We start from the raw sequence: 14,118 nt of genomic DNA on the forward strand, positions 1-14,118 counted from the left end.
CACTGGGAGGTCTTGATACGTCTCTCCTGTGGATAAGGGGGGACTACTGTATACGTATTTGTTTGATTTTTAAAAGTTAATCAATTAAAAAACACTAAAGGGAGTTTATTGGCTTAGGTAGATGAAAAGTTCAGAAGCAGGGTGTCTTCAGGAGTCATTAGATGAGGTCTCCAGCCCATTTTTCCCCAGCTCAGTGCTGCCCTCTGAAGTCTTTTATGGTAACAAAATGGCTGCAGCAGCTCTAGGCCTTACATGCACCATCCACATCTCCAAGGATGGAGCTTCTCCCCCAGCAGTCCCCAGCAAACATCTCCTTGTGTCTTAAATAATAGAACGTGGTTCAATCACTGTGGCGAGGAAGCTGAGCTGAGCTGATCGGCTTAAGCCAACCATGACCCACCCCTGAAACACACTGGCTATGGGGGAGCAGGTGGTAATGTGGGAAGAATTGGGGGTTCTCTTACCAAGAGGAAGGGAGAAAGAATGGTGAGTGGCTCAAAATACCAAATGTCCACTACAAATGTGTTCCTCTGGAGAGTATTTTCCTTCTTCTGAGTTGTAGGTGCCTGTTAATACTTGCGATTGATTGATTGGTTGGTGGGTTTGATGGCATTTAGGTTAAATGTTGACTTTTCCTCTGTGTGACCCGGGAGATAAGGAAGACTGGATATAGAGAAAATGACTTTGATAAGAGAGGTTAAAGGCGCGGGGTGGGGGTTGGGGAGGGATGGCGTCCCATGCCACACAAGGGTTTGAGGACATGAAGAATGACAGAGGCGCACCCACAGCCCATCTTCTCAGGGGACCTGTACACAACTGTGACCCAGTTGCACATGATCAAAAATTTCAGCCTCAGGGAGATGATGTGCGATTGAGGGACAACTCCTAGACGTTCCACTGACTGCAAATCTGTCCCCAGCCGACCTCCTGCAGATGCCTTAATGACATCATTAGAAACTCTTCTCTGTGTAAGAAATTCCCATGACCTCTGGGAGGGTGGTACGTTTGGCTATGGCCTGTCTCTAAGCTGTAGCGTTAGTTTTGCCAAATCCTTCCTAGACAGCTGCAGCAGGAGGAAGCCTTGAGTGTGGGAGGGGAAGAAGGGAAAAGCATCCGGAGGGGTGGGGTCCACTCAGCACGGGGGCGGAGCAGGGAGGAAGCAGGGCCAGGTGAGGACCCAGGTGGGGGCAGGGCAGCATCAGGTCCTTAGTCCCTGGAGAACTAACCTTAACCTGGGTCCTGATAAGAGGAGAAGTAGACGCTCTCTACGCCGCTGTCAGCTGTCTTGCCAAACTCCCCAGCTCTCTCTGTTCCCTCTGACTGATGCCCACAGCTGGAGGCACACTCGGGGCAGGAAGGCAGCTGTCCAAAACGTCCACCACGTCTGCTCCCACCAGCTGAGCCGAATGCTTTCCTAGAGGCAGCTGGCTTTGTTCCCAAACCTGTTTATGCCAGAGGAACTTGCCATTGTAATTATGCAATTTAATTAAGTATTATACAAACCAATTAAATACCATTGCAAAAAAAAAAAAGGGAAAAACATTGTTTCAATGAAAACTAAGTTGAAGCTTTGGAAAGGCTCAAAAAAGACTAGTCATTTTTTTTTAAATGCTATTGAGTTAGACGTGGATGAAACAATTATGAAAGGTTGAGGAAATATCAAAAAAATCGACGAGACTTTTGCACTCAGACTGTTTTGCAAGTATATTTAATTTCTCATTCCACTTAAGAAAAAAAGAAACTGTAATCGGAAATTGTAGGCAGTGTCATATGAGTGTGATTTATGCAGGAAAGACAATAGGAACAGTTCCATCCAGGAGATAGGAAGTTAAAGAAAAGGCCTTGTCTTTCCATCCACAGTTTGGCGAATGAATGTACAAGCATATGTTAAGATGTTAAAATGTCTCCATTAGCAGACCAATCATCTCAGCTAAGAGAACTTCTCCATCGCATGCTCACCGTGGGTTTCGGCTCCTGGAAACTCTCCCACCCTCTCACTCAGAGGCTGGTATGCAGGGCAAGAGCACATCTTTGGGCCACACATGCTTAGGTGGCCTGGCTCCCCAGCGCTGGCAGAACTGGGAGGAGCCAAGGGGAAGCAGGAAGAAAGTGGGGATGGCTTCAGCCTGGGCCGCACCCTCTGCTCCTTCCCAGATGCTTCCCTGGGGACTGAGCGAGAAGCGGCAGTCCAGCCTCCTCTCTCTTCGTCCTGTCCCCTCGACAATGGGGAGCAGCGTGATTCCACAACAGCTGAAGAGTCAAGCCCTGGGGTGACTGGCACGTGGAGTTCTTTATCTGCCCTAATGGTTGCATCTCCTGCTCCACATTGCACCCACCATCTGCTCCAGCCAGACCTGGTAACTCACTGCCTTGATTATGCTGGGCCCATTCCTACCTCTGCATCTTCGCTCAGTCTCCCCTTTCTAGACTGCCCTTTGCCCTTACTTTCCATAGCCTCCCCCTCTTTCAAGCCTCTACTTACTGTCTGCTGCCTCCAGGAGGCCCTCCCTGATTACTCCCTGAGCTTACCGCATGTACCACCTTCCTGCACTTAGTCTTGACTGCCTTCTCATCTTTCCAAGATATGGGGAATTTTAGGTGGTGAGTGGAGCTTCTCATCCAGGTTCACTGGCCAAGCCATGTCTCCCCCGGCTATGAAAGTGGAGTTCTTCTTGAGCCCCTTTCTGGATTTTATTCCACCACTTCCACCCAACTATCACCACCCTGCATGATTGCACAAATTCCGCCATTAATGCCCTTGCAATGGACATAGAAATTCAGGAGTACTTGCCCTGAAGATGGCTTATAAGCTGATGTGGGAGAACCAGTGAACTCCTGAAGGGCTACAGGACACTGAGTCCTGTCCCTGGGTCCCTAGGACTAACGAGGAAATTGCAGGAGTCCAGCTCAGCTCAGTTCTTTCCAAAAACTTTAAGTCAGAATCTTCCTGTAAGCAAGGCACTGGGTGGGGTTGGGGGAGGAAGAGTAGGGATACGAGGGTCCAGAATGAATGACACATGATGGTCCCTGCCCTCCAGAGCTGATGAGCTGGTGGAGGAGATGGCCCCGTGCATGAGGAACTCAGACACATTAGACTCAAAATGCTGAGGGCGATGGGCAATCCTGGAAGTCTTCTTGCAGGAGGGGGGATCTGAGCGGGAGAGTCCTGGGGGTGGGCAGGGCAAGACAGGAGGGTTCTTATTTTTCCAACGGATGCCTGTAGTGTTTCCTCCAGGCCCTCTCTCAGGATCATTGCTGATGTCTCCTCCTGAGAAGGGAAACGGGGTGGTTATCCCAAGCTCCAAAGGTTGGGTGACACTGTTGGAGTGACACATACTTATTGGCTTGGGACAGCCACCGTATGCCTGCTGTCCCTGGGTAACTATTAATAGTGTCCTGTTTCACTCTCAAAAATGTCCCTGTTTGAACAATAAAATGTATGGCCTCCCTACCAATGCTCCATATTGTATGGAAGTGATCCCGTCCCAGGAGAGACGGCGCAGGAGCTGGAGGGGACAACTTCGGAGGCAGCCATCGCCCAGGGGCTCCCCTTCTGCTGTAGGGGTCACCTGTCCCCTCTCCAAACATCCGTTACACCATCCACACTGCCTGTGTATTTCACTTGCAAATTAGTCATCACGGTGATGCAGTGCGCAGCTCAAAAATAAAAAGTAAAATAAATCCCTTTTGCAGGGATCAACTTTTCCTTCCGCCCGAGACGGGGCTGGAAATGCCATTTCTCTGAGCGAAAGAAAGGCTGGCATTAAGCATTCCTGTCACACTGGACAGCAGGTGGAGATAGAACATTCTGGAAATCAGGTGGAGATAGAGGAGTGTGAGTCATAGGACTGAGGGCACCAGGAAATACGAAAAGGGGCAAGACCCACAGAGGCAGGAGAAGGCAGCAAGGGGGAGCCTGTGGTCACTGAGGACACAGCAGGCCTGCCTCCCCGTTTTGCTCTGAATGCCACCATTACCAGCCTAATGTTGGTCCCTATGGACTGACAAGCCTGGCTCCCACTGCCCTCGGGTTTCCCCTCCCGACACTGCCAGCCTCAAAATTCCAGCCCCACTCGGCAGCAGAACCAGGCAGGCAGGGCTGTGGGTACCACCAGGCAGATTCCACACATGCACCTCCCCAAACACCGTCAGCCAATGAAATCAGGCCCGGACAACCATCCCTTAAACCCGGGAGATGCCCCCACCTCGCCCCTTCTCTGCAGGGGAGTTATGCTGCCCTGAGATACCTTCTCCATGCGCCCAGCGGACGTGAAGACTTGGGCTTCATTTCTTTTCCTTGGGTTATAGAAACCTTTTCCTTTTTCCACATGTGCACTGTTCTTCAATATTATAGCACTGAATATTCTTTGTCATCCCCCTGCACCCACCCATGTTCTGACTGAGAATTAACCATCCCTGCTTCACCAGCCAGAGAGCAGTGGGAAGGACCCCCCTCAGCAGGTCCTCTCCCTGTTCCTATCCCCGGTGGTCCGGGTGGGGGCCGCTGGGGGCCCAGGGGGCCGGTTTGGGCGGCCATAGCCCTCCCTCTCAGCTGCTCCAGGCCAATCCCTCCGGCAGCCTTGCTCAGATTTGCTCAACCCCCGGAACACTTCCCTGAGGCCAGAAAAAATGAAATGTGCGTGACTGAGCAGCCGGGCCTGGGCTGGGCAGCCTGACCAGGGAGATTAGGCCTTTGTTCCTCGGACAGGCTCTTCTCCCCACCCCCACCCCTGGCCCCGGCCCCACTGTTGGCTTTGGCTCCCAGCTCAGCCCTCCCTCCTTCTCAGGGCTATTTTAAGATTCTAGGCCAAGGATACAGAAAGTCAGACTTCTAAGGGGCCATCACCCCCAAGGCAATGACCGAAGGAGGATTCGGTTGTCTTAGAAGACGCTGCTTTCCAGCGACACCCAGACACACGCTCTCCTCCTCTCTCTCAGAACCAGGCCAGACTGAACTGGCCAGTGCCCTGCCGGGTTAGGTGGGATGGGCTGGACCCCATTCACTCTCCATAAACACTCCCTGGGTTCCCCGAGGCGCTCCCATGTCGGCTCCCTGGGCCATGGGCCCCCATTCCACTTGGCCTTCCCACTGTTCCTGCAGGCTGCTTGACGGCGAAGGTGCCACACACTTGCCACCCCGTTTCAGTGGACGCCAGCCTCTCAGCTCTTCCCAGACAGAGCAGGGGCTGGGAGGGGGCGCAGGGCCAAGCAGAGCAGCATGTGCTGGGTGCACCTGGGAGAGGCCCCTCTGAGATATGCTCTCAGGGCTGTGGACAGTGTCCCGGTGACCAATGCAAGTTCCTCCCCCATGGCGTGTTACTTCTGTCTGAATTCTGCTGTTCATTCCGTTCAGCAGGTACTTTGTTGGGGTGTTAGGGAGGCTTACAATCAGATTCTTTCCTTTAATGGGGAGGGCAAGAGGCATACAAATAATCACTATAATTCAATGTGTGTTTATTGAGTACCTACTGTATCTGGGAGGGTGGAGGGAACAGGAAAAGACTGTGCAGGATCTGGTTTGTGGGTTGGGGACTGAATCTCTTTTAGACACCCCCCACCCACCCCCACCCCTGCTGGAAGGTGGGGAGGTGAGTGTGGCACAGGGCATGTGGTGGGAAGGATAAATCAGGGCTGAGTCACTGCCCAGTAGCCAGAGGTGTCCTACTTGCTGGGGTGCATGGTTCTGTTTGTGTCACCAGCTGGGGATCCTGCTGGCCCTGCCACTTGGCTTTCCTACCCTGTCTCTAACATTTTGGTCAGCTATGGTTGTATGTCAAGTTGAAAGGATCGCACCCATCTCCCGCCCCTCCTCCAGTCCCCAGTGTGGGGCCTGGACGTCCAGTGGGGGCTCAGTGTACTGATTGGCCCCACGTGTTGTGTTTTGGGGTGGTTGATTTTTTTTTTTTAATTAATAGACTATTTTCTAGAACAGTTTTAGGTTTACAGAAAAGTTGAGCAGAAAGCACAGGAAATTCCCATATACTCCCCCCTCTGCTCCCCACCGAGCTTCCCCCATCATGCGGCATTTTGCATTAGTGTGGTACATGTGTTAGAACAGATGAACTAACAGCAATGCATCATGATTAACTAAAATCCGTAGTTTACATTCGAGTTCACTCTGTGTTGTAGTTTTATACATTTTGGCAAAGGCGTAGTGACACCTATCCACCATTACAGTGTCATACAGAAGAGTTTCACTGCCCTAAAAATCCTCCGTGGTCCACTGTCCATCCCTCCCCTCTTCTCTCCTTTGCCTTTTCCAGAATGTCATCTAGTTGGAATCACACAGTATGTAGGCTTTTCAGACTGGCTCCTTTCACTTAGTAATATGCATTTGAGGTTCCTCCATGTCTTTTCATAGCTTGAGAGCTCATTTCTTTTTAACGCTGAGTAATATTCCATTGTGTGGATGGATCACAGTTTATTTATCCATTCGCCTGCTGAAGGACATCTGGGTTGCTTCCAAGTTTTGGCGATGATGAACAAAGTTGCTGTAAACCCCAGTGTACAGGGTTTTGTGTGCACATAAGTTTTCAGATCCTTTGGGTAAATACCTAGGAGTGTGATTGCTGGAAGATACGGTAAGAGTATCTTCGACCTTTGTAAGGAACTGCCGACCGTCTTCCAAAGGGGCCGTGCCATTTTGCATTCCCAGGGTGGCTGATTTTCATATCAGAGGAAGAGCTAACTGAGACCCGCCCAACGCAGCCTCTGAAGGATCCTGGGAAGAGCAGCCACTGCCCCCCTGTCACCACAGACGCTGGGCTGACCATCCTGAGGCCCCTGCCGGCAGGGACAGCTCACCACACCAGGCCTCTTCTCCCCAGGGTGCTGGGCTGCCGCTAGCCCCAGCAGAACTTTCCACAGGAGTGCAATCAACTCTCATTTATGGGTACTAAGCACCAGGGACTTAGCAGTGAGCACCGCAGCCAACGTCCCCCCTTCATGGAGCTGTCTTCCCAGGGAAAAGCCAGCCTGGCTGCTCTTGTCTGAGAACATGCAGATACCAGGCCCCGTGCCAAGTGTTCCTCCATTTCCTCATTGAATCCTGACTCCAGCCCTGTGAGGTAGGAGAGAGGGGCCATTGTACTGCCCATTTTGCTGGTGAAAATCAGAAGCAGAGAGAGGTTAACTCACTTGCCCAAGGTCTAACAGCTGGTCAATGGCAGGGCCAGTCTGGCTCTAAACCATCATTACAGCGTCCTGGAGCTGCAGGGCCCTGTCGCAGAGATGGTGACCCCACTGTCCCCTGAGGGTACCTCTGCGGGGTGGTGGCAGTGGTATTTGTGCTGGCCACCATCCAACATCAAGGATCCCCCATCCCAGGCACGCGTCCCTGCTGAGGGGCTGCTTTGGGGGCTGAAAGTGAGCAGGGCACAGGCTGAACCTACCCTCTGGCCCCCATAGGGTGGGCGAGGGCAGGCCCCAGGCTGTGAGCCTGGGCACCCGGGTTCTGGCCCTGGTCTTGTCTTTGACGTGACTTGCGGCGAGTCCTTTGCCCTCTCTGGGCTCGTGTGCCCTGGGCTGTAAAGTGAGGGATTCATAGTGCTCCTCCAAGCGTGGACATTTTATTTTTCAAGAAGCCAAAAGAGACCCTGAGAAGAACAATACCAATTTTGTGTCACCTGCTGACTATAAGCGCTGTGGCAGTTCCTAGAAGAGAAAGGTGAGTGCAGGTTGAAAAAAACAAATGCATGAATTTGGATCAACTCAAGGCAGCCGCTCTGCAAAGGCTGCTGATGCAGGGAGGGGTTTTATCAAAGAGCAAGAAGGCCAGGAGGGGCCAAGGCCATGTCTGCAGAAGGCTCTGACCTGTGCCAGCCCGGGGCCTGCCCCTCCAAGGTGTTCAGGAGCAAACATGGCCTGACACCCTCAGGCATTGTTTACTTCTCGGCATAAATTCCCACTGTCCCCAAACCAGGCCATCCTCTGGTCCCTTCTGGATGATGTCGCACAGGCTAAATTTCATAGTAAATTCACAGGCGATGCAGGAACAGTTGGAAAAGGGCTCTGAGTTGAGGACCTGGTTTGAGCACCGCTAGCACTTGCTAGTTGGATGACTCTGAGAAAGTAGCTCAACTTCTCTGTGCCTCCTTCTCCCTCCCTCTAAACCTCCCTGGAGGGAGTTTGCAGGCAGGAAACACACCCTTCCATGTCTCCATCCCCAGCAGGTAGCCGAGACCCTTGGATATAGCAGATGCTCACTCAATAAATGGGTTGCATCTAGCCCACCTGCCTGACAGTTACGTGGGAAAACACATTTTTAATCATAAAGCCTTACACAAATGTTTGCTAATATTAATTAATATTAGTGTTAGTATTAGTTTTAATGTTGTTATTCATACAGTTCTGATTCACACTTAATCTTCTTATTGCTACTGAAAGCCACGAGCGATCCAGAGGTGGGGGCATGGGTGTGTGTGGCCACACAGTTGCAGACAGATCAGGCCTCCCACCTTTCCAGTGTCTGTCTACACTCGGGGCAGAGAGAAAAGGGGACAAAGATAAAGAAAGAGAGGAATGGTGGACTGCACAGTCTGGTCCAGGGCCAAGTGTTTCTCCCCAGACAGCAGGCTGGAGCCGGAGTCCCTCCGATCCTTGAACTCTGCTTCCTTCTCACCTCGGGGAGAAGCATGAGCATCTGCCCCCAGGAGGCCTGGCCCTTGACAGACAGCGCCAGCTGGTCACGGAGCCAAGGGCTGGGGAGACGGAGCCTGGGTGATGCTCTTTGGCCCATTTCCAGCCGTTCCTGGAGACTCGAGAAAACAAGTCATTAGTCTGGAGTGCTCCTTAATGACCTAAAGAGAGCGAGGCAGGAAGATTGTTGAGTTTGAGAGCCCCCAGGTCAGGGTCTGGGGAGGCACCTGAAATCAGTAAGGACCTTTTTCTGGCCGAGGGGTCACGAACTCGCATCTTTTCTCCCCAGAAGTGAAGTGGTACCCAAAATCTGGTAGGACGGGTGGGGATGGAGGAAGAAGTGTTAGCTTGGAAAGCTGCAGACTTCACATTCTCACCTCGAATCACAATTTCATTTTTTCTTTAAATTGGAAGAGGCCTGAGCGATCGCTCTCTCATTTTGCAGATGAGAAGGTTGAGGCTCAGAGAGGGGAAGAGGCTCATCCAGAGCTCCTGTCAGGCTCCTCCTATCTCATAAGCCTGGATTTCTTTTTCCCCCCTTTTTTACTTGTAACACTATTTTTTGAGGCTTACAGCACATTTCAAGAAAAAAAATCAGGACACTGAAAAAAATTATCTGTGCTATTTATTCACTCTCACTAGGAGAAGCTGTTAGCTCTAATGACCTTTCCAAATTAATAAAACCTGTAAATGCTCAATTGTTGATCGCACACATTGAGTTACACGTCTAAATGACTGGAGGGAACTGCACACCTGCCTGGAATATTTAGCTCTAGGGGCTCCGTAGCCACAGACGTGCTTTGTACCCCAGGCAGGGGAGTGTGGTCAGATTCCCTGAGAAAGGAGGCAAGGCCCACCATCCCTCAGAGAGTCTGGAGGGAGCGGCCCACGGTGTGCTCAGCCCTGAGCCGGGACCTGTGGCAGACAAAAACTGTTCGCGGCTGTCCCTGTCCAGGGGTCCTGCAGGGATTTATTGAGAGAGGCAAAACTTTTCGCTTAGGAACATAACATGGTACCTAAGCAAGTTGGATTGCAGGCTGTGACCTTCAGAGGACGCAGAAGTGAGGGGTGTCTGGAGGGCTTGCTGGAGGAGGCGGAACTTGATCTAAGGCCACTAGAAAGCGTAAGATTAGCTCAGCCAGAGGGCACAGGGAGCACATAGTAAGCAAAAGGTAAGAATGAGAGTGTCACCGGAGCCCACGTACCTGGGGGAGGAAGCCGGCAGGGGGCTCGTTGGGTGGGTCTGGTTGGGTGGAAGGCAGCCACATTCTGCAAGTGGTGGTGTCTGGACTTCAGGAGGTGGGCACAAGGGAATCCTGTTTCTCAGTGCTCAGACTATGCTGCATGAGCACTGTGCTTACAGGCCATGGGTTTCCCTGGGCCAGAGTCACACTGTCCAGTTTGTCCTCGAGTCCTGGTGACAGTCTCCTTATCTGAGCTTGTGAATGACACAGGCCACTTTGGTTTCCAAGATGACTATGGACAAAAGTCTTGCAGAGAAACGCTGTGTATGCCTTGCTATTGTTGCAGGGGGATTTTTTCCTAATTGTGGCAAAATGTACCCAACGTAAAATTTACAATGTTAACCATTTTTAAGTGTACAGTTTAGTGACATTAAGTATATTCACATTGTTAGGCAATCATTGCTGCCATCCATCTCTAGAACTTTTTCACCTTCCCAAACTGAAACTCTGTCCCCATTAAACACTGACCCTCCACTCCACCCTCCCCCCAGCCCCTGGTAAGCACCATTCTACCTTCTGTCTCTAGGAATTTGACTGCTCTGGGTATCTATATAAGTGGAATCATACAGGATTTGTCTTTTTGTGACTGGCTCATTTCCCTTAGCACAATGTCCTCAAGGTTCATCCATGTTGTAGCACGTGTCAGAATTTCCTTCCTTTTCAAGGTTGAATAATATTCCATTGTATGTGTATACCACACTTTGTTTATTCAGTCCTCCACCCATGGGTACTTGGGTTGCTTCCATCTCTTGCCTATTATGAATAATGCTGCTATAAACATGGGTGTGCAAATATCTAAGTCCCTTGCCAGAGGATTTTGAACTTTTACCCAAAGTGCTTTGGGCTTTCAAATTATCAGAGCTGGTCGGCTGGCCCTGGCTGCTGTCACTCCATGAGACGTGAACGGCCGGCTCGCCGTTTCCCACGTGTTAGGACTCTCCCGCTTTGAGCAGAGCTCTTCATTACCCTCTGCCCGGGACACAGATTGAAGGCTGGGCCGGGCTGCGTGCGGCCTTTCCCCACGCCGCTAAGCCGCTTCGGTCTGCACGTTCGCCGGTGTCAAGACCTCTTTGCCTTCACTTCTTAACCTGAAACACATCAGTCACGTTGAATTTGTCCCTCACTGAGGTAGCAAGTGCTTTGTGCTCTGGCTGGGTAAGTTCTTTCTCCCACCTTCTAAAATGTATTTAGCCACGATTGTAAAAGCCAGGGGAAATCACTCACGTGCTGTTCTCCCTCCTTGTCCTGCATCCTCCGCCTTCTTTCCTCCCCCACAAAAAGAAGATAAAGGGCATCCTGTCTTGAAGCATCACTACCTCTGGGCATTAATTGCCTCTGCAGATCCCAAACTCACTTAAAACACATTAAAGTGGTGACATACTCTGGCAGAAAGGCAGGAGGATTCACAGTTCAGGTTGGCATTGTCATTAACTCAAGTCTGTGGTGTCAGCTCCCTGCCGCACCAAACATCCCGCCTGGCCCTACAGGCAACCTCCGCCATGCATTTTCTGGCCTTTGTTGGTTCGTGTCAGCTCTCGAACATTATTTAAATGTAGTTTGGGGCCCATGCATGCAATTACCATTGTGTTATTATTCAGAACCAGATTGTTAAGATTCAGGCAGCTGTACAAGGAGATGCCCTGTGCTGGGAGGTCCAATTTAGGAGGGCCTTCCGAGCCGGAGCGCGGGGTTGCTAGGCAACCCCATGCTACAGAAGAGCAGGCCTCACTCCGGAGTGGGAAGAAGCCAAGCGCCTTCAGGGAATTGGAGGCAGTGGTCAATCTGAGACTGGCATGGCGCCGGGAGGGGGAGGGGGGTTGCGTGGGCAGAACCCGTGGGCCCGGAGTGTGGTGGGATCCTGTGAGGAGCCAGGGGCGCCCACCCAACTAGCACGCGGTGTTCCTGGGAGGGGAGAGTGTGCTGGCAGGGAGGATGCAGAGAAGGTGCAGAAGCCCGAGGTCGGCCAGGAAACTGCCGAAGGATACCCAGAGCAGATGCTAATATGCTTCTCCATCCCTTTCTTTTCTTTGCAGGAAATGAGCAGGTTTGCAGAGAAACTGCTCGCCTGAAATTTAAGAAGAAGGCGTCGTTGCTTGTGAGTATGCATTTTGCTTTCTCAGGTCTGTAGTTTGACAGGGTTCCTTGGAAGTGGGCGGGTTTCCCTGTTTGAGGAAAGGCGCGTGACCGTGATGGAATCTGCTTTCGGTTCTTCTTCTGGAAGGTGCCTCTGGCTGGGTGGGGCTGGACCCAGGAATGCAAGGCTTCCAGTTGAAGGTGCATGGTTTGATCCCCGGTTCTGCCATCTAAGTGGAGAGAGCTCCCACCTGCACACACAGAGAATCACTCCCTTGGGGTTGATTGGTGGGCAGGGAGAGCCCAACTCCTTTGGGGAGAAGGGAGATGTGCCCTCTTTCACCCTGGGACCACAAACAGTACAACTCCAAGTTGGCTGCTCCGTTGACCCCATTTAGAAATGTAAATCCTCATATAGGCCATTTACCGGTGTGTTCCACTAGGAGCAGTCGTACGGCCCAGTCCATTACTCAACCTGAGAGCATTGTTAATCGCCAGCTGCCTGCATTATCGCTGGAAGCTCTGAGAAACATAGGAGAAGCAGCAGGCCTAAGTTCTGTTTTGGAGGAGCTTTTGGTCCAGTGTGGGAGGTGAAGACGTCTGCACATGAGGCCATTAAAGAACTTGATGAAAGGGCATACGGTCCCGCTCTGGCTCGCATGGCACAGAAAGAAATGCTGGCAAGGGGGAGCAGTTACGGATGACTTCCTGGGGAAAGAGAGACTGGAACCGGGCTGATGGAGGAAGGAGGGTGCTCCAGGGAAGAAGGAACCGGGTAGATAGAGGTGCCAGGATAGGAACACCCAACGGCCCACAGGGAGGACGTCATGGACATGAGTCTGACACGGCGTAGGAGGAAATGCTGGTGATGTTGGGCAGGGCCAGGTGGTAAAGGGCTCAAAATGGCTTCATGAATGGTCCATATACAAAGAATCAGGATGGAATAAAGTGCCCCTCATCTAGGTAAATAAAATTAAGTTTCTGCCAGTTTGTCTGGGACTCATCGAAAGAAAATGGCCACATGGATTTTTCAGGAAATTTGAAATTGTATTTGAGCTCAGTACACACAGTGGATAGATTACAGGAAATTCACAATGGGGGTCCTCCCTTTATCACAGAGAGAGAGAAGATCATCTTTCTCCAGGCAGCTACAGCTGAGGACCACCCGAGGCCTGTGAGATTAATGATGGGGATACACCCTAAGCTCCAGGTGGACAGTCACCATGACAGTGCTCCCAACATCCACCTGCTTTTCCTCCGCAGCTGTTTCTCACACAGAGAACTCTAGGTACCATGTCCAGGATGAAGGGCAGCTGGGATGTATTTATTTAAGAAAAGCTAATTAATTATTTGTTCCAAGCAAGCAGGGGAAACTAGCTGGTTCTAAATCTCAAGAACAACAACCAACATTTCTGTAGTGTTATGAATTTGCAGCATGCTTGGCAGTGTTGCCTCATGTGAGCTTCACAATGGCCCTGTCACGTATTGTCTTTTTGCAGAGGAGGAAACTGAGGCTTGGAGTAGTTAAATATTTTGCTCGAGTTCACTCAGCTAATAAGTGGTAGAGCTGACTTTCATGCTGATTACCCTCTGCATGTAACTGGATATCTGATTATGGAAAGGGCCTTCTGGGTCTGCCCCTGCCCCTGCTCATTCATCCTGGGGAAGAAGAGTATTTGTGCGGTCCCCCAGGGGTCTGGTTGTGGGAGCTGTCATGCTGGTTGGTCAGCGTTTTGTTGTGCTGGCTTTCATGGGATGTGTAGTGTCAGCCTGGTAGTCATTGGCCGGGCAGGAAGGTGATTATGGTTCTGCCCTGCTTCTACCACCAGGAACAACCCTCTGGAAAGACACATGAGGACTCCATTTGGAGCCATTCATGACTGATTTAGCTTGGGTTCCCTAGAAGCAGAGCCTGAGACAAGGATTCAGGTGTACGTGATATATCAAAGGAAAGCTCTTAGGGAAAACTTGTCAGGGAGAGAGGGTAGCAGGAAGGGAAAGGAGGAGCCGAGTGAGGATGTCCCACGGCAAGTTTCTCCTTGACTTGATCTGCATGAATGGCACTGCAGTGATGTCTGGCTTGGATGCAAGGGGCAGGCCACATGTGTCCCCTCACTGGCCACCAGCACCCAGAATGGTGCTGCAGATGCAACCCCCAAGGAGT

The 14,118-nt window shown here is 51.3% G+C and overlaps 1 protein-coding gene across 3 annotated transcripts in view; it reads left to right on the plus strand.

Annotated features, from left to right (window-relative positions):
* The window catches only part of ZBTB7C (zinc finger and BTB domain containing 7C), a 347,966-nt gene that overhangs the window by 192,082 nt on the left and 141,766 nt on the right, over positions 1-14,118 (plus strand). For all 3 annotated transcript variants that reach the window (XM_046671520.1, XM_046671524.1, XM_046671525.1), the window contains one exon: positions 11,915-11,976. In XM_046671520.1, coding sequence (XP_046527476.1) covers positions 11,915-11,976 — 62 coding nt within the window. The remainder of the gene's footprint in view (positions 1-11,914; positions 11,977-14,118) is intronic.

The sequence above is a fragment of the Equus quagga genome, chromosome 9 (genome assembly GCF_021613505.1).
Source record: "Equus quagga isolate Etosha38 chromosome 9, UCLA_HA_Equagga_1.0, whole genome shotgun sequence".
Classification (NCBI taxonomy): domain Eukaryota; kingdom Metazoa; phylum Chordata; class Mammalia; order Perissodactyla; family Equidae; genus Equus; species Equus quagga.